The 21,243-nt window shown below is 38.4% G+C and overlaps 2 protein-coding genes across 4 annotated transcripts; one reads left to right on the top strand and one right to left on the bottom strand.

Moving 5' to 3' along the window:
* Positions 1–131: 131 nt before the first annotated feature.
* LOC139812740 (heat shock 70 kDa protein cognate 4-like) lies at positions 132–9,080 on the top strand. Its single transcript, XM_071777809.1, has 4 exons — positions 132–1,673; positions 2,332–2,566; positions 5,446–6,747; positions 7,088–9,080. Exons 2-4 carry the CDS (start codon positions 2,362–2,364, stop codon positions 7,297–7,299), a joined length of 1,719 nt encoding a protein of 572 aa, XP_071633910.1. The 5' UTR covers positions 132–1,673; positions 2,332–2,361; the 3' UTR covers positions 7,300–9,080.
* LOC139812745 (uncharacterized) lies at positions 7,463–21,227 on the bottom strand. Of its 3 annotated transcripts, none has more exons than XM_071777822.1 (7): positions 20,571–21,224; positions 16,485–16,634; positions 15,853–16,014; positions 15,252–15,428; positions 13,606–13,866; positions 11,009–11,268; positions 7,463–10,648 (listed from the first exon to the last, which is right to left on the bottom strand). In XM_071777822.1, the coding sequence occupies exons 1-7, from the start codon at positions 20,839–20,841 to the stop codon at positions 10,439–10,441; spliced, it is 1,491 nt and encodes a 496-aa protein (XP_071633923.1). In that variant the 5' UTR covers positions 20,842–21,224; the 3' UTR covers positions 7,463–10,438. The 3 variants fall into 3 exon arrangements, with proteins under 3 accessions (XP_071633923.1, XP_071633924.1, XP_071633925.1); XM_071777823.1 differs by having other exon boundaries at positions 13,726–13,866; XM_071777824.1 differs by lacking the exon at positions 11,009–11,268 and having other exon boundaries at positions 20,571–21,227.
* Positions 21,228–21,243: the final 16 nt, after the last annotated feature.

Raw genomic sequence — 21,243 nt, 5'->3', positions numbered from 1 at the left:
TAAATTATAGTACTATAAAATAAATTGAAGAAATAAATATATAATCCTATTTGCTCTTACATTAAATTTAAAATACGGGGTGGGGAGGGAGGGAGGGAGGGAGGGAGGGAGGGAGGAGGGAGGGAGGAGAGAGAGAGAGAGAGAGAGAGAGAGAGAGGGAGGGAGGGATAATGAGTTATAAAATTGCAAATTGCGATATTTAGTATAATTGCTTTTCCGGGAAAGTTATTTTTTATGTAAATGGCTATAGCCATTTGTTGCCATGTCATTTGTTATAACCTGACTTTTTAACGCGGACAAAATACGGATGTAGCTTATTCTCGAGATATTTGTGTGTGTATTTATATCTATTGATAAGAGAGTTCCGTTTTTTATCGCAAGTGCGTCCCCGCGTTTTTTTTTTTACATACGCGCCTCCGTCTGGATACTGTTACAATTGGTTCTTGCCGATACAATAAAAAGGTCGTTAATAAATTGAAAGTCCATCGACTTTGTCATGTGACGTCATTACACAATGAAGACTACACTTGAAAAATGTCATCGGAAGCCCGTGGTGCAACGTTCGTGCCGAAAATGGCCTTTGGCGTTGCCATAGGCGCGGTCTCGCCTATCGGTCGAGTCGTGCTTGCGTTGGAAGTGGTTATCGCCGTTGTTAACGTCGTCGTCGTTATCACCGTCGTGGTCGTCGTTATTGGGATGGTATTTGATACGTCTGATGTCGACGGTACCTGCTGCAAATGTAATCAACTCTCATTTAAACTCGATGCACGACAACACATCGCCGTATCTTACATTCAGAGAGAAAAAGAGAGAGAGAGAGATAGAGTTTAGAGAGAAGAGAGAGAAGAGAGTGCCGCTGTACTTTTCAAATATATTTTGTACATAATGATAAATTTAAAATCAAATTTAATTTTTTGTTTGGAGAAAGATTGCGGCACCGTCAGAAATTTGATTGTTGAACATGGTTGTCGGATACATCAGCATTCAAACATAATGCAAGCTTGGCAGTAATAAAGTTTCTTGATATTTTTCAACGTTAAATCACCATTGATGATGATAGACTGTAATGGATCCCAAAAGGGATCGGGGATTCTTCTTCTTATTATGATAGCCGTCGAGCGCTGCTCAAATATAGACTATTAGAGAGTTGCGATATTTTCTCCCTAATCCAAGGAATAATATAATTTTGCAGGTTGGCTTTAATTGAGCATGGACATTATTAAGCACGCTCTTTTAGAGTCAGAAAAAATGGTGGCTATGCGAAGGTCAAATTGCCCAATGAAAATTAATGCCTGATGGAGAATAGCCCATGCCTCCGCCGAAAAGATTTTTGTTTCCGGCGGAAGCCAGGGATCGGGGAGATATGACTCTTATCTCGTTATAAAACTTCCTTCCCCTCTTCGACCGCAGGCAGCAACTCTCTCGTCTGTGGAATTGCGGAGTCCTGGGGCTGGGCGGGTCTCGAAGATTTGCGCCCCGATATGTCATCCGCCGAAAATTTTCGAAGCGGGCGATTTCGGTATATTAAAGCGCGGCGCGCGGTTGCGTCTTCAGTTTCATAATAACGAACACGAGAGAGTGCGACAAGGAGCAGTGTATTCAAAGTACTCGACTGTCTCGATTAGCGATTCTAGCGAATCAAATCTTCGACGTGTTAAAGAGACTGTTGCAAGGTGAGTGCTCGAATAAGGTTATTTGAGCTGTTTATTTAATTGTGCGTCGAAAATTAATCGCGTCGGTGCCGAGATTTTCGTCGAAATTACAGAGGTAAAATGCAAGTTTTCTTTTTTTCGATATTATTTCTGTCTCTTTTAATCCAAGACATAAATTCGTTGTCAAGTGCAAATAATCTTGGGGGAAAAAAGAGGATTGTCTCCTGGACGATGTTTCTGAATGATCAATCAGACTTCAAAACGAGCGTTTTGCAAATTTAGATCGGGAAGTTTTTTTGCTTTACTTGTGACGATTTTTTTTGTCGCGACAGAATCGCAGGTCGAGATACGCAGATACGCTCTTCGTATAAGGGCGCTTCCGACCACTTCCGCGACAATCAATATCAGTGAAATTCGAGAAGCGTATAACGTTAATACGTTATACGTTATACGTTTTATTTCGTCGGCGTTATTTCGACCGCGGAGGCTCGCTTGAGGTTCGTCGATCGAGTTGTTTTCTTCTATTTTTTTTATCGTAACGAACATTGGGCTTGTACTGTGCCCCATGGGACTAACCAATCAGAATGATTCCGAGGTTCCGTTTTTTCGAAATTCCGTCCTGCATGGGACGGCACCCTTATACGTATCGCGTTTGTCAGCTGTCGGTTTTTCATTTCAGTGATTACACACATAAAAGAGAAGACAGACAATGTCGGAAGCACCGGCAATTGGAATTGATCTGGGCACCACGCACTCGTGCGTGGGTGTCTTCCAGCACGGGAAGGTCGAGATCATCGCCAACGACTGGGGCAACCGGACCACGCCGAGCTATGTGGTATACACCGACACCGAGAGGCTGATTGGCGACGCGGCGAAGTATTATGAAGCCACGGACCCCAGCAACACCATCTTCGGTAAGTTGAGCTTTTGTTGTCACGTTTCGAGATACCGGCGTTACCGCTTGGCACTTTCGCGCCGTAATCACGTTGGAAGGTCCCGCCCCGATAAGACGCCGGATCTTTTACGCCGTGTCCTTTATTGATCTTAATTCGCCAACGTGTTGCTTGAATATTCAACTGGTGAAATATATATATCCAATATTAAAACAGATATCTTTTACATTGATTGCAAGGAACGAGATGTATCGATTGAATTTCTTCTTAGATCCTTCAAGAAATAAATATGAAATTTTTTATGTTTAAATTTCTAAAGAACCGATGCTAAAATACACGAGAATCACGGATGATTGATAGCGAGATATAACTTGCAGGTATAATTTGATATGCAGGATACATTATATACAATTATTATTATAATTTTGAAACGATGCTGAAATATACGAGAATATTCGGATGATTATAATAGCGAGATATAACTTGCTAGTATAATTTGGCGAGATACGCAATAATATGGTAATATTTTGCGCTTTTCGGGGTAAATCTACGACGTTGCAAGCCTCGTATTGATTTGTTTTTTTTTTTAAGATGAAGAATTGTACGTTGTTTTTAAATTATTCGACTTCGAGATCGATCGAACGTGAAACTTTCCGTGCTCGGAAGTCGAATTATCTCAATTGCGTTTTACTGCGGTTTTACTTGCGGTGATTTTGACGTGTATGAAGTTGGCCCCGCACTTTTTGAATTCTGTATTTTTAATAATTGTGCTACATTGTGCTACGTTTGTGTTGTATTGTGCCGCAAACCGCAACTCTGTAACTCAAAGCGTACTCGAGAAAATTTAAAAAAACAAAATTTTTGATAGCCCCGCACTTTTCGAATTTTCAGTTTTTTTTATTGTGCCGTATTGTGCTGCATTTGTGCTGACTTGTGCCGCAAACGCGAGATTGATAACTTCGATAACAATTAAGAAAAAAAATAAAAACAAAATTATACTAGCCCCGCACTTTTCCCGAAATGAACCCAATTTTTTTGGTTGATAGGTAGTAATTTGTGCCACATTGTGCCGTTGGAATAATCTCGATATCTCTTTTCATTTGGTAGATAAAAAATATTAAATCTCAAAAACAAAATAACAAATAATTATTTTTAAAACGCATTTACCGAACTTCTGTAAGCTGTGCTGAGTTTTGCTAGATGAGTACGACAAAGAAATGGCCGGAGATGCATAGAAAGTTGTAGGGGTTGAAAATAATGGGCTAAAGGAGGGGGGGAAAATGAGGGTGAGAAAAAAACTTTACATTTTTAAATTTTGTAAAATTGTGCCGGGTTGTGCTCGGTGAGTACAATAACTTTTCCTAATGACAAAATGTCCGCAAATCGTTAGTTTTTGCAGCACAATCATCTACAGAAAGCAGTTTTTAGAAATTACAATTTTCAAACCGCTATAACTTTTGAACCGTGACAGGGAATAAAATTTTGCGACTTGTGTTGAATTGTGCTAGCCGAGCACAACAAGAAAACGGCTAGAAAAAAATCGAAAGTTGCAGGGGTTAATTTTTAATTTTTAATTTTTAATTCCTGCAACTTTCGATTTTTTTCTAGCCGTTTTCTTGTTGTGCTCGATTAGTACAATTCAGCACAAGTCGCAAAATTTTATTCCCTGTCACGGTTCAAAAGTTATAGCGGTTTGAAAATTGTAATTCCTAAAAACTGCTTTCTTTAGATGATTGTGCTGCAAAAACTAACGATTTGCGGACATTTTGTCATTAGGAAAAGTTATTGTACTCACCGAGCACAACCCGGCACAATTTTACAAAATTTAAAAATGTAAAGTTTTTTTCTCACCCTCATTTTCCCCCCCTCCTTTAGCCCATTATTTTCAACCCCTACAACTTTCTTTGCATCTCCGGCCATTTCTTTGTCGTACTCATCTAGCGAAACTCAGCACAGCTTACAGAAGTTCGGTAAATGCGTTTTAAAAATAATTATTTGTTATTTTGTTTTTGAGATTTAATATTTTTTATCTACCAAATGAAAAGAGATATCGAGTTTATTCCAACGGCACAACGTGGCACAAATTACTACCTATCAACCAAAAAAAATGGGTTTATTTCGGGAAAAGTGCGGGGCTAGTATAATTTTGTTTTTATTTTTTTTCTTAATTGTTATCAAAGTTATCAATCTCGCATTTGCGGCACAAGTCAGCACAAATGCAGCACAATACGGCACAATAAAAAAAAACTGAAAATTCGAAAAGTGCGGGGCTATCAAAAATTTTGTATTTTTAATTTTCTCGAGTACGCTTTGAGTTACAGAGTTGCGGTTTGCGGCATAATACAGCACAAACGTAGCACAATGTAGCACAATCATTAAAAAAATAGAATTCAAAAAGTGCGGGGCCAACTTCACACACGTGTGATTTTGCCCGATACCACGGTGCATGCCTCTCTGTATGTGTGTATGCAGCATTCGTTCGTACACAATTTCCTTTTTCCCCGTTCCCGGCGCTCCCGCCCATCCTTAACATTCTAGCCGAGCGTTTTGACATTTTATACATATCGATACGATTTTGTATTGTGTTCTGCATATGTGATAATTATTTTACGAATTTTTTTTATCTGTTTTCACGGTTATAATTCGCGGTAAGTAGACTATTCTATGATTTTTCTTCTTACACAAAATTATCTTTGTACGAACTATATTGAAGTTTTGGCAAGTATTAAACATTTCTGTTATTCGGCTCGGCGATAATTCAACATTCCGCAACCATCACCTCCGTAATTCGACACAATCCACAGGATCCTCCTCTTTTCCATCTCATCGCACCATATGCTTTAAAAGATGATTATGGAAGAAATAGACAACTTACGAATTTTTATCATTTTTCTATAAAGATGCGAAGCGTCTGATCGGTCGTCGTTTCGACGATGCGACGGTGCAGAGCGACATGAAGCACTGGCCGTTCACGGTGGTCAGCGATGGTGGCAAACCAAAGATCAAGGTATCGTACAAGGACGAGACGAAGACCTTTTCCCTCGAGGAGGTGAAGACCTTTTTCCCCGAGGAGGTGTCTTCTATGGTTCTGACGAAGATGAAGGAGACCGCGGAGGCATACCTGGGCAAGACGATAACAAACGCCGTCATTACCGTGCCAGCTCATTTTAATGACTCTCAAAGGCAGGCGACAAAGGACGCCGGCGTTATTGCTGGCCTGAACGTCCTCAGGATAGTAAACGAGCCTACGGCCGCCGCGATAGCCTACGGTCTCGATAAGAAGGCTGCGGGCGAGAAGAACGTCCTAATCTTCGACTTGGGCGGTGGTACCTTCGAAGTGTCGATTCTGACGATCAATAACAGCATCTTCGAGGTGAAATCCACCGCCGGCGACACGCATCTCGGCGGCGAAGACTTCGATAATCGAATGATGACTGATTGCGTGCAGGAATTCAAGAGGAAGTACAAGGACCTGAGTTCCAACAAGAAGGTCCTGAGATGCTTGAGGACCGCCTGTGAGAGAGCAAAGATAACGTTGAGCTCGTCAACACGGGCGAGCATTGAGATCGACTCGTTGTTCGAGGGTGATAGATTTGTCCACTTCTACATGTCCATTACTAGGGCTAGGTTCGAAGAACTCTGCGCAGATTTGTTCAGAAGCACTCTCGGATCTGTAGAGAAGGCGCTTATGGACGCGAAGATGGACAAGGCTCAAATACACAGCATTGTTCTAGTCGGTGGCTCTACTAGGATACCAAAGATTCAGATGCTACTTCAAGATTTCTTCAACGGCAAGGAACTGAACAAATCTATCAATCCGGACGAGGCCGTTGCCTATGGCGCGGCAGTTCAGGCGGCAATTCTGCACTCCCGGTTGATTGTCCGGGAATTGTATGGGGAGATTCACGAGGAGGTCCGAGATCTGCTTTGGCTGGACGTGACTCCGTTGTCGTTGGGTATCGAGACCACCGGTGGCGTCATGACTGCCTTGATCAAGAGGAACACAACAATACCAACGAAACGGACCCGGACGTTCACCACGTGCTTCGAAAATCAACCGGGAGTGCTTATCCGGGTTTACGAAGGAGAGGAAATGATGACGAAAAATAACAACATTCTCGGCAAATTCGAGCTGACGGGTATACCTCCGGTGCCTAGGGGTGTACCGCAAATCGAAGTCACCTTCGATATCGACGCTAATGGTAAGTTGTGATGATCCAACATTAGTGTAAATAGGCTAATAATATAGTAATTTCTCCAATAGGGTTGACTTTTTTGGTGGCTCTGTATCAACTTTTAAACAAAACTTTCTCGTCTACTCTTGTAACCTGAATGTTCTCCGCCATTTTATGTTGTAAAGTTTTAATTTTATTTTATTGTTCCTGTTTTTTTTTTCGCTTTGTACGCTAAAGGGTTTATTACCCGTTAATAAAGTTTATTATTATTATTAGTATTTTATATGTTAAATAATTGAAGATATTGATATCCGATTATTGTTATTTAAGTAACATTTTCTCTAATCCAATGTATTTTGTCTTGCAGGCATATTAAATGTCTCTGCGATCGAAAAATCTACGGGCAAAGAAAATAAGATTACGATTACCAACGACAAGGGTCGTTTGTCAAAAGAGGACACAAAAAGCGTAATGTTTAGGGGAGACTCGTTGGCTTGTTACACATCTTCGGCTAGATCGCTGTATGCGAACACGTTCTCTCCGGGGTGTGCGTCGTGGCCATCGTGGCCATCCTCGTAGGGAAAGATCCGCTCGTCAAAATGTAATCCGGACGATATTGGTATATTAATAATGCACGAAGTTTTGTATGATGGAAATCTCTAGAGTTCACTTTTCAAGCTTTTTCCGATCTTCTTCAGCAATTTGTTTTAAGCTAAGGAGAAATAATCACACGTCTACCATGTGTGTGCTTATATCGAAAAAAAAACGAGCTTTATTTGGCCCAACGACTATATTACAATCTTATGATACAGTAAACATTTAAAACCGGGATAAAACGATAACGTTGTACATCGATTTTTATAAATCAGGCGGCAAGTCGAGTATTGAGTATCATCAGAGAAATGCGGGCTGTGTTACGCGATATAAGTTCATATCTTCTCTTCGTCCCTTGCCTTAATGGTAATAGATCAATCGACTGCAACCGAGCCTAATAACCAGGTGCGATCGTTGTCGAACACAATACGTATAAGATAATCTTATTTCTGTGTCACGTGTACATGAATTTTGCGTGTAAGTACGTATGTATGCCTATGCAGCGTTTAAGAATATCTTTCAATGCTTTCTGTCCATCTTCTTTTTTTTTTCATTTATTTATTTACTCGGGAAAGGCAGCGTAAATTATCCGAACACGAGAATGTTGATACATGTTTTGCTATAATAATAGATTTACGCCTCTTTCTGATTACGCGTCTCCGATTTTCCGTAAATCTTTATTACGAATATGTGATGGCGCGTACATGTGATATATAACGTCTCTTAATGGTTTTATATTATTTCATATTTTACGCGAGTCTAGTAATCAGAGATTGTGTTTGAAAGGCTCGTGATACGATGTCGAAATGCATTGATTGCTTATGCTAACTTACTTATTAATGTCTGCAAATGATTGCGTAATATGACTTAAACGTAATGGGAAGGACCTCGCAGTTTTGTCGAGTCGCCAAATAAATTTTTGGACATTGTGAGACATCTTGAAAATGATATTTCCCTTTTACTTTGATATAAAGATGTAATATGCTTTGTACAAAAATTATGACCAAATTAATTTAATCAACTTTCAAATAATAATTAACAAAATGGCAATTCACATACGCTCAAATTCTTCGTTTAGCTTGTACAATGGCTGATGAAGTGTACAAACGAAGAAAGAGATGATAGTGATTCAACCGCAACAAATATACTACAATGTCTTGTAATATCTACATATAGATATTTTGCTGCACTTGTCTAAAGGTATAAAAGGTAATCGCACTGTGTATACATATTTGACGAATGAGTAAGTCGTCCTTTTTGGTCATGCCTAAAAACAAGTTAACGGAATGTTTGCGTTGGGAGGGAAAAAGAATCGTCGCCCGGTATTGCACGCCGCGGCCGTCCCAATTAGCAAAGCGAGGCAACTGGACTGTAATAGCAGCAATGCGGCGTAATTCTCGTGGCTTTTACAATCGCATCATCCTTTTGTTAAGTCCGGGCAGGAGATTACGCCTTTGTATCGCTTTATGTAAGGATATAGAAGTATATTTAGCCTCGATCCACTCGAGATTGTCCTTCCAATAGCTTTCTTATCGCGTCCTGATTTTTCAATAAGAATTTTTCAATAAGTTTAGTACGATACGATGATTTCCTCCGATTGAAATCGAACGGAAATAGTACCTTAAGACCTGCTGTGATATGTAATCGCACTCCGACGAACAATTTCATTAGTTTCATGTAATTTGACTTAAAGAAACGATTGTATGACGATTATTTGTAATTATTGAACAGATATATTGTCATTAAAATGAGAGATTTGATCGAAACTTTTGTGTAATGCAATTTATCGTGATACTTGAATAATTTTTATTGTTCTCTGAATGAAGTACGATTATTATATTCATATCATGAGAATTATAAAAAGAGAATTTTATGATGCATTCTTTAATAGTAATATTGTCAAGCGATTCAATGCTTTTATCATATTCTGATGTGTGATTATACAATGTATTTCGATAGGTAAATTATACCATTGTGAATATTATTTTAATCAAAATAACTGAATTTTTGTTGCGAATTGATTGTTCTGACATAGTTGATCTAAAAGCCTTTGCTGAGTTTCATAAAATCATACATTTGTACAATTAAAAATTTTTGGATACCAAAGTAATTCATTTATTTAACGAATATTTATGATTTCTCAGTTCGGTTATTTCACACAAAGCATTGAAACGCTTCTTACTCAGTTTATTTCGGAATATCTTTTCGCCAACTTTGAATTCTTGCACATTAAGCGTAAATTTTTTCACATAGATATAAGCACTTCCAATAATTTTGTTTGTACCTATCAAGACATCCAAAAAGACCTGTTATTTTATCATTGCGCTGATTACGTTGCTTAATTGTGCTATTACACCTTACTCTTTTTTTTCCAGCTGCATTCGGAAATTCTTATCTGTGCAAGTACCGCGAGTAAAAATATGTTATGTCGCCACCTTCTAATTCGTTAAGTACACTTGTGCCCAAATACATTCATCCAGAAAGTGCCCTGTATCTTAATATTTCGTCCATATTATAAAGTCAGTTATGAAACATCGATTTCCAATGTTACATGCTATGCGGGAATTACATGCTATGAAAAAAAAAGAATAAATTAAAAATTCCGTAATACATTAAATTAAATGAAGTTGAGCTAAATATATTGACCATATTATTTTAACCCCGTTTTTGTATGTAAATTATAGTACTTTAAAATAAATTGAAGAAATAAATATATAATCCTATTTGCTCTTACATTAAATTAAAAATACAGAAAGAGAGAGAGATAAAGAGAGGGAATGAGTTATAAAATTGCAAATCGCGATATTTAGTATAATTGCTTTTCTGGGAAAGTTATTTTTCATGTAAATGGCTATAGTCATTTGTTGCCATGTCATTTGTTATAAGCTGACTTTTTAACGCGGACAAAATACGGATTTAGCTTATTCTCGAGATATTTGTGTGTGCATTTATATCTATAGATAAGAGTTCCGTATTTTATCGCAAGTGCGTCCCCACGTTTTTTTTTACATACGCGCCTCCGTCTGGATACTGTTACAATTGGTTCTTGCCGATACAATAAAAAGGTCGTTAATAAATTGAGAGTCCATCGACTTTGTCATGTTACGTCATTACACGATGAAGACTACACTTGAAAAATGTCATCGGAAGCCCGTGGTGCAACTTTCGTGCCGAAAATGGCCTTTGGCGTTGCCATAGGCGCGGTCTCGCCCATCGGTCGAGTCGTGTTTGCGTTGGAAGTGGTTATCGCCGTTGTTAACGTCGTCGTCGTTATCACCGTTGTGGTCGTCGTTATTGGGATGGTATTTGATACGTCTGATGTCGTCGGTACCTGCTGCAAATGTAATCAACTCTCATTTAAAGCTCGATGCACGACAACACATCGCCGTATCTTACATTCAGAGAGAGAAAGAGAGAAGAGAGAGATAGAGAGAAGAGAGAAGAGAGAGTGCCGCCGTACTTTTCAAGGATATTTTGTACATAATGATAAATTTAAAATCAAATTTAATTGTTTGGAGAAAGATTGCGGCAGCGTCAGAAATTTGATTGTTGAACATGGTTGTCGGATACATCAGCATTCAAGCATAATGCAAGCCTGGCAGTAATAAAGCTTCTTGATATTCTTCAACGTTAAATCACCACTGATGATGATAGACTGTAATGGATCCCAAAAGGGATCGGGGATGACTCTTACCTCGTTGTAAAAGACTTCCTTCCCCTCTTCGACCGCAGGTAGCAACTCGTCTGTGGAATGGGGAGTCCTGGGGCTGGGCGTCGGGGCAACCACCTGTTGCTGTTGTTGCTGCTGCAGTTGCTGCTGCTTCGCCAGCCGGAGCTCCTGAATCACTTGGCGTTGCTCCTTGTCGTTCCTCTCCTTCTCGAGTCGACGCGCGCTGTAGCTACGGGACGAGGACGTCGAACTGTGAACCGACGCTAAGCTAGGACGGCGGGAACCTACGCGAAAAAGAGAGCCACGTAGAAGATATCAATGTATTCTCTAACGACCTTACTTTCTATGCTAGGAGAAATATAATATTGAAAAAGAAAGTAAGAGAATCTATATGTTATCCTAGATAATCTCTAATCTGAGCTATCTAAGACCGTAATTTCTAAGTGCGAAACTGTAATATATATTCTTGCCTTAAACAACGCGATAAATATTCGATGAAGCGGTGGGAGTGGAGGGTTGCGAAGAAATGTACTATAAATTGAATAATTAGGCATGTGAATAAGCATACGAGAACGGGAGTAAAAATAATGCATTCATACGGAAATAAATAATAGTAGTAGAGGTTTAATAATAAAGGTAAATTTGAGGTACGCGTTTCTATTTTTTGGAAGAGAAAACTTAGATACTGAGATACATGCTAATCTTATTTAAAAAGATCCTAGATTTGTCTACGAAATGTTTTTGCTATAATTGTATGTGTATTTCGAGACATAATCCTGTATGTAATAATATATTCTGTAAAATAATGACTCGTGTATGCCGTGTAAGTTGAGTTAAACGCAAGAAAATGACACCGCATTTACGCAGACATTAAAAATTACTTAATTGAATAAATAGCATGCGCGAAAGAATATTGTGTGTATGTATCATTATATTTTACTAAAATAAAAAAAATGCGTAAATTTAATTGATAGAAACAGTGACTGAAACACCTGAAAGTACGTGATCGCAAGGTCCTTATCGAGATGTATTTTTACAATGATATATACATATTTAAGAAGCAAGTTTTTGACGTAGAAAATACGTCAATAAGCTGAGCTGGCAAAGCAAACTATTCTAAAAAAATATTACATATATTATTTTGGTGTGTAGGGATATAGTTTTCCGGTAAGAATATTCAAAATGTATATCGACTGATTAAACATTTGCTCTTCTACTAGTATTAATTTTATAAAGAATAGTAGTCTTACGAGTTGTAACATCTACCGAGAAACTGGTCCCTAATTGTATACATTGTCGACGCGATATATTTATACGTACGTGTGTGTGTGTGTGTATGTGTAATTGTGCGTGTGCAGCGAGCTAGCTAGTGCGTAAGGATTTCGTGTCTCTCTATGTCTTACCAGAAAAAGATTCACTTGTAAACGAGCAACGAAATCGGCCGCTGCTATCTTGCTATCTCGTAACACACTTGTGATACATTTTATTCGCAATTTTATTTTCATTCAATGCAGACTTGCTGCCTGCACGATTTTCTTTGAGATATTATTTTATGCACATAATATAACAACTCATTTATTAATTATTTTATCTAAGATTGGCAGCCAAGGAAGCACACATTAATTTCTTAGTTTTAGGAAGAAAGAACGTACTGTGAATTGTACTGATACATGTATATATACATATACATGTTATATTAATACGATTCTTGTTAACTGCATTTAATTATCCTTATATCATCGTACATATATATACGATTGACTGAAGAAATGCGTGAACAGTAAATAATAATTGTATTACAATGATGTAAAAATTACTAAATGCAAGTTAACAAGAATAGTTAATTACTGTATCCAAAGCTGCGAAGTTTTCTTTCGTATTCAGATGATATTAAACGTGGAACGACCATTAAATTTGTCCAGCGATTAAAACGCGTTATGGACATACAGACGAGATTACCAAGAGCCGGGATTTCGGATGAAACACGGATATCTAATACAGCCATCGACAACAGCTAGTTACCATGACCATGTAACAGCAACAGCGACAATGACATGATTCGGTATATGAAGCATTGTTGCTACCGTCATCATCAATCGTCACCATAAAATAATCTTCCTTTCGCAATTACACCACCGTTGCCAGCACAAGAAGCGAATTGCATTGACGAACATAGAGGAAGTGTAAAAGATAAATGGAGAAGTATATGTGAAGAGAGAAAGAATAGAGAGAAAGAGAGAGAGAGAAAGAAGAGAGAGAGTTAGATGATAGATAGTTACACATATGTAGTGACGACGGAGACACGTGAATCTGTCACTGCTAGGATAACACTTGTTTGAATGAACACAGCGATAATGATACCGACAACAATGTTCCTCGATGAAGGCAGGCGGCATATTCTTTGGGTCATGTTTATGTCACTTATACGAGCCACGTAAACGCAAATCGAATTTCACGATTATCCAATGTAGATCGATAAGCAAGTACGGAGACAGAGCGAACGTCAAAGAGAGGTATGAAACGTATTTTTACGACAGGATGTGAGACACCCAAAGAGCGATAGAGAGGCAGAAAGAGACAGAAAGAAAGAGAGAGAGAAAGAGAGAGACGAGATCGTCTACCGAGGCCGTCGGTCGATCCCTCGGCCACGTCACTAAGGGTACGTCGGTGCTTGTTGTTGCCGTCCTTGGTCGCCTGCAGGTGACACGATATAAGCAAGATAGCGGCGGCCCGTGCCGCACCTGCTCTGGACGCCGGTACCAGGGGTCCGCGGCTACCGCCGCTGCTGGGCCTCCTGGTGAACGCGCAGTTGAGAGGCCCGGCACTGTTGCTCCGCTGGCTCGATCGCGACGACGGCCGTCCGTGCAGCGTCAACGGGATGCCTGCGAAATTTATTTTCGGGGAGTTATTTCCGCATATGGAGGTGGCGATACGGGCCATGGACGGCGCTTAAATGGCCTTTAGCTTTCTCACACTTCGCGGACGTGATGGACGTTTCGTTTGACCTTTCGGACGAGATACGCCGCGCCGCGCCGGCGAGCTGCTTGTTCGACTATTCTGTACGAGATATATTTCTAATGCTGTCCGTTTACTACGTCTGATATACGTTACGTATACGCTGATACGACGATATATTGCTTGGCGCGATTCAATATTTTTCCGTATAGGACACGATTGTGTAAGCAGAATGAAATTGCAGAAATTATTTTCGTTCAAAACAAAAATAAAGGAGGTGGGTGATTGCGTCGATATCTCTTTTATGAAATATTTTTAAAAACTGTCGTTGTTGAAAGATCCATGAGAGCGAGAGAGAATTGCTCTTTTTGTTATATTATTTTGAGATAGGTAGGAAAATATATTTAACTTTTCATCCCGTTCGCAGGAATGCTGCGCTTTATATTTCTTGCACAGTTTTCTTAAGATCTGCTCGTTTGATTTCCTTGCTGCGTCTGGTTTCTTTGAAGTATAGTTTGATGTGTGACGTCGTAAGTAACGAAGTGAGACAAGAATAGATACCTCTCTTTAGAATATACTATGCACCGTATCGATATATAGATATATCTTCTATTGATTTCGCGGAAGCGAAAGTAGGTTCTCCACGAAGGGGAAGAATTATTATTGTCGAATTTGCGCATTTCGTGTGAAAACGTTCTAAATGGTGCAGTTTCAGAAAAATTATAAAGATGAGTGATTTGTTTGTATTTTGTTCGAAATAGCAATAGCAAATTATAATTTTCTTCTGTATATTTATAAATTCTACCTAATCTGTTACTTTTTAAAATATAAAAAATATTAAATTATAAGCTTATGAGCGACGCATTAATTCCGTATAATAATTTACAGTTTCATAAGCTGATCTCGACTTTTCCTACTCAGAATAAATGTTTTTAATTTGAAGGGAAAAGATTGAAACATATTACGCAAGATTATGCGTAGGCGTGTTCGTGAAAATTATACATTATATTCCTCATAAAATGAAATAATCTAAATTTATCTAAATAATCACGCTGCTGTCATATTAGTTATAACACAAATATTCTAGCTATAAGTTTTAATTTCCTTTATTTTGAAAAGTGAGGATTATCTTAACGCGCATGTTTAACAAATAATTCATAATATGGGGGATCATAAGGGAAATCCCCAGATTGACGTTGCGATTGACGTTGCGATTGACGTCTCTCCAGAGTTGATATTTTTTTCATGATTGCGATATTTACACGGGACTTCCCCTCTTGCAGAATGTCGAGATTAATCGGTCATTACTTACCAGTATCACTGGAAAACAGCATGGGTGGCGCATGATTGGCATTGGCGTAATGCCGCGGCCTTGAATACCTCGCCCGGCTGAATAGTTTGAGCACGAAGCATATCATCCCCGTAAAGATGGCTATCCCCGATGCTATGCAGAGTAGGGTCGGAAGGTCCGTAGTTATCAGCACCAGATCTATCGAGTCAGATTACAACGAATTAAAGGAGGACATAGCACGATAAACTCGCGGATCGATATTAAAATATATTTCCTCAAGTTTCGCTTTAATGACTTTATTTCAGTATTTATGGTAATCAGCTGAGTATGTTAAACATTAAAACGATAAATGTTAATGTTATTTATACAACAAAATTAATGATAGTAATTATTAGGTCTGTTCGTTTTCGCTGCACTTCTGAACTAGTGCAACATAGTGCGATAAGTTAGAATGAAACAAATATATGTTTTTTCATTCTAACTTATTGCGCGAAAACGAACAGGTCTAATGTTAAGGCGACGGAATTTTTAAATCCAAGATCTCTCGCGATCGATTTATAAAAGTCTCATAGAAATCTTGAACGGCGGTGATTGAGACAAATATCGGGGATAAATGGCATACCCTCCGCGCAGAAAACCTTCTTGTTAGGCCTGGACAGAGCAACCCTGTGATATCCCTCCTCGCAATCGCATACCGCATTGTGTTGAACCTGCGTGCACGTCGAATGTTGATCCGCAAAAGTGCACGTCGCACGATAGAAGCACTGTTCTCCGAGTTTTTTGGCTGAAAGCAAGAATCGATAGCTCGTATTTACTTATTGAGGAAGACATTTTTTATTCAGCAGGAATTTAATCAAAGTTTCAAAGTTCCATACATAAGATAGATTCAATCTTTTCTCAAATTGTCGACAAAATCCCGTTCTTCCAATTTATAGACAGTCTTGTATTTTTATATTGCGTCTCGAAATGTTTGCTACGAAGTATGTTTTTATCATTTTAAAATTTCTTCCGTTTTGATATAATATTAGGCAAACGTTTTATCGTTTTAGAAATTCATTTACGGTTTCTCGCGCTTTACGCTCGTTGTATAAAATAAACGAGTACACAAAGTCTTTTTATGTCGTCGGACTTCATTCAGGCTATCAGGAGCGCGCGAACATTTATTTTCACCGACCGTTACCATGGAAGTTATGATATCGGAACGACCTACTTGTTAGGCATGAGGGTAATCTAGTCTCGCTAGCTTTTACATACGTTTGGCACATCCCTTGGTAGGCCCGAGACGAACGGGGTACAACTTTTCGCACTCGCAGAGGCCAGTGATTGAATCGCAGAACACGTGCTGTAGCTCGGCATTGCACACGACGTCGCGGTCGCAAGGCGAGCCCAAGTACCGTCCTTTTTCTGCAAAAAGTCACATAAGTATTTAAATTTCTGTTTCAAACATTAAATAATATTTCGATACACAGAGAATAATAATCATAGCTTCTGATACATAAACGCTTAAAATTAATTATAAAATCGAGAATTTTATATTTGTTAGTTCCTCGCGCTAATGCAGTTTGAAATTATTATGGGTTATTATTCTTCTTGCAATATAATCTTATAGTGTTGCGATATAAAATTTTTTTTATTAGTGAAACAAATTTAGAATGCTTTACCTACACTTGTACACCGAGAAAAAAATTTTTTAGATCCAAGAAAATATTTCTTTGAATAGTACTAATAACATATTTACTTAATATAATTACATATTTATTTAGAATTATATATCTTTACTTAAATTAAGTAAAAATATCTAATTCTAAATAAATATGTGATTATATTAAGTAAATATGTTACTAGTATACTATTCAAAGAAAAAATTTCTTGGATCTAACAATTTTTTTCTCAGTGTATATATTTATGACAAATTTAATTTTATTAGTTTTTAGATAATCTAAAAGTATTTAAATATTTCTCCACTGATGACATATATTTTATTAGTAAAGATAGAGGACTAATTCAGTTCTGTGTATTTTTGATAATAAATTTTTACGTTCGCTTGTATTTCGATAATTTTTGCAATAGTACAATTAAAATGTGAATTTTGAAGTGATCCTAAATTCTGCAATTTATTAATTTAATTGCGGACTTTAGATCTAATTGGCAGCACGCCAACTTATTTGTTATGAGTTCACTGTCAGGTTATTGTAACAGTATTGTACTGTATCCTCTGTTGCTTTCGCAGCAGTAGCCCAGATGATAATTCCCTTCGGCTAACTCCCTTTGGCACGTTTTCAAACTACATTGTGTGGCAATACAGCGATAATGTAAACGGTTATAAATTTTCTAATCGAGTATTCCCTAAAACGCCGATATATTTTCCACAGACATTTAAATTACATAAATAAATTCCCTCATTAAAAATTGTACCTACTGAAGAAAGGATTAATTCTTTTATTACAAATAAATATATCATGAATAAGCTACAAAGCTTCTTTTTGAGTCCGCAAATCCAGTATTCTTAATTCGTTAATATACTTTATTTCATATTCTAATAATAACATATGTATCTTTATTTATTTATATTTTAAATATATTGATATCTTTATTTATAATCGCTTACGGTGCGCTTCTCTATCGTCTCGGGCTATTCGGATCAGCGCGCAAATCGCTTATTTAATGACAACCACAGTCGTGCGTGATAAATGCGCTTTGTGTCATTTAGCGTCGCCATGGACGCGTATGCAGCTGCAGAAATTTCAATATTACAGAACTCATTGTCTTGCGGATAATAGCGTCCGTGCGACGTAGTCGCCGGTGTGCCGTTTCGCGATGATCGCGTACTCTTTTAGTTTTACGGTTGAAAATGCGCGGCTTTAAATGTATTTCTTTAGCAGGCCGCATGTAATTTTATACTGATTAAAGTTCATTGCACGTACGCGTTACCGCTGCGTCGCGTGCGCTTTATCGCTCCCTCATCGAGCGAAAATTTAGATTCGCGTGATTTCAACGGAGAGTTCAACGGAAAGTTTTAATAACGTCTGATGGATTAGCACGTGCAGCTATATTAAGTGTAATTAAGAAATTATGCGTTTGATCATTAAAATTATCTTGGATCGTATTGGTTAAATAGAAATTATGGAAAGTTCCAAAAAGCGTGTTAAATCAAGTAAAGATATTTTAATATTCAATAAGCATATTTATGCCGCTTGCTGCGTGTCATTATTTGCATGTAATAATTCACTTCCATTATCAAGCAGATTACATCTAATTAATTTGGAAATTGAGTAAATTTGAAACGGCAGTAAGTTTTCGTCTCTTTTTATCATTTATCAATTTCCGTGTTATGACTAACTATATACGGCTAAGTTTTACTCTTCATGCTAACCTATTCCGTCCGATTGCATCTTTCATGTCAAAAAGATGAGCACGATGAATGAAGGAGTAAAAAATTTACGCCAACAATGCTCTATCATTTTCGTTAAGCTACATCCTCGCGGTAAGCTCCACTTTCAAAAGAGAACGAACGTATGCACAATGTGCGGTGCAATTGACACACTCGAGCCTGGAGAGCGGAGCTTGCAGCATCCATTAAAATCAATACCGACGGCATGCTTGGCGCGAAAATCAAGAAGAAGAACGCGTTTCCTTCTTGCTTAAATCGACGCCTGCGCTAAGACCAAAACCGCTGGAGGCACTTTCCGCCTTCTTTAGAACGTAAAAATAGCGCGTTAGGTGTTTTAATACAAAATCGGAAAGAGATAAACATAAAAAGAACGTAAAACGTAAAACTAAATGGACGCCACGCGATAAAAGTCAGGGTTTTTATTCAAGCGAGAAAAATGAGCGCGATATGATACAATATTTAATAAAATTTTACGTGACTTTAATAAAGCATTTAATAAAGACCAATCAGTGTGATTTTTTAAAATAGAATAGAAATAATAATTGCAATTGAATTAAAAAATATTACTTCTAGGAAAATACATTTTTGCTATAATTTTTTAGCAGCCTCTATAAAACTATTTTTATAGAGAAAAACCATATTTTACATGGCTTAGTTGAAAAAAAAATAGAAATTATATTTTTTATACAAAAATTGATGAGAATGTATTCGGGAACGAAGGTACGTGCTTTAATGGATGAATATTCTCGAGGAAAGTGTTTGCACATTATGGAGCAGGCGCGAACAGGGAGAACCTTGAGATATATCCTTCGCTCGATCGTTATTGTCTTACCAGTGAAAATAGAGCATTATCGTGTCTAATTGTAAGACGAATATGCTTCGTTTGCAAATTAATTATTGAATAAACTTGAGCGCAATTATGATTAAATCTGATATCTTGCTTGCTTATTTTTATAGCATGCCTTTCTCGTGCTCTTATCTAATTTTTCTCATTCCGAATACATCTCGTTTACATTTCCACAAACAATTTCTGGATAATTGTAAAACAACACTTTGTCAACAATTTGATTTAACAATTAACTTCTTAAGAACTTGGCATTATCTCCTCCTTACATCTTTTTATTAGTTTTTCTATTTACTTAATAATTCGGCAAATAAGCAGAAAGAAATTTTTAATTTTACAGATTATTATTTTTAGGATACTTTCTCAGAATATACTTTTTCTTAAAATATAACAGACATATAAAGAATACGAAGAAAGAAAAATAAGAAATATTTAATATATTCAGCGATAGTCCCGTTAAAAGTTTTTTTCATGACGTTTCACGAATATTACATGATAATATAAAAATAGAAATTGATCAATGTATCATAAGCATTATTTGAATAATCCTTTCGTGCTTTTACAATATTTTGCAATAGAGATTAATATGACAATGACGATAACATTTAGTTTTTGTACTGATTGTACGTGTCAACTATTTTTCTTAGACTTTAAGAAATTTACGTATCAAAAATGCTATATCTCAGTAAATTTAAACGACGTTTGATGTCTAAACGATTTCATCTTCACCGACATCACCTAGGCAACGAACTAGCATCACAATGTACATCGAGCTATCCTGTAAGTGCTGGCTTCCAGGTCTTCCTTCCTCAAAACGTTCGATACTATAATCGTCGATAGCAGTGACCTTTTCACCCCACAAATTATAATACTCACGTATCATTCATCAGTCGTTCAGATCGGAAATTCTGATTGACGTTTCGATAGAGATAGACTCGGAAAAAAACTCCATTTTTTCGACGTGACGAATCGCTTGAGAGTTCGCCGAATTATCGAATTTTAATTTAAGTGCAACCATCGCCGGTTATCTCCGTGGAACGTATAATACGGTTATTCTCCTGCCATCGATTGCCATTGTCGTCGTACGAACCGTCCCCTAACTCACCCGCGGTAATATTTCTATCGAACCAGTCCTCGAGGTCGCCATTGCCGGTGGATATCTGCTCGTCCTCGTATACCTCGGCGTCGTCGTCGAGGTAGCTGGACTCGTGCGCCGCCGCATTATCATCACCTGCCGACTGTTTTCGAGTCCGGTTTATTGTCTGCTGGCTGGTGCAGGGCGCAGGTATCAGGAAGACGACGAGGCAAATCAGCAGGAGCCAGCAGCAGCAGCAGCAGCAGGAGGTCAGTCTCAGGGCGGAGGGAAGCGCGCTCATCGCCCCCGCGGCGCGAATCAACCCCCGAAACCGACCACCGACGGCGCATCGACATCCTTCCCCGTCGCCTGCGCTCCCCTCCCTCCCTCCCGCCCTCCCGACCTCCCCGGCGCACCCTCGCGCCGTCGATGCCCCAGGGAGAAGCGCCTTACGTCGCGTTCGTCGCGCGTCCGTCTACGTGCGTCTGTATATCCCCTACGTGGCGGCGTAATAAACGTTATTACTACTGCGAGCGCCCGCACGCGAGCGTACGCGGAGCGTACCGCTCGGACGGCAAGGCTTCGCCGTAATTTATCAGCACGTCCGTATTTTTTTTAGCACTGCACAAACTAGCACCACGAGGAGACGTCGATCGTTTCGGGACCGCTCGAAACCGCTCCACCTCGTTCACTGAACGGTCCT

Source organism: Temnothorax longispinosus, chromosome 5, assembly GCF_030848805.1.
Source record: "Temnothorax longispinosus isolate EJ_2023e chromosome 5, Tlon_JGU_v1, whole genome shotgun sequence".
Taxonomy (NCBI): domain Eukaryota; kingdom Metazoa; phylum Arthropoda; class Insecta; order Hymenoptera; family Formicidae; genus Temnothorax; species Temnothorax longispinosus.
Note: the sequence above shows the minus strand (reverse complement) of the source record. Positions and strands in the feature narration are given on the sequence as shown.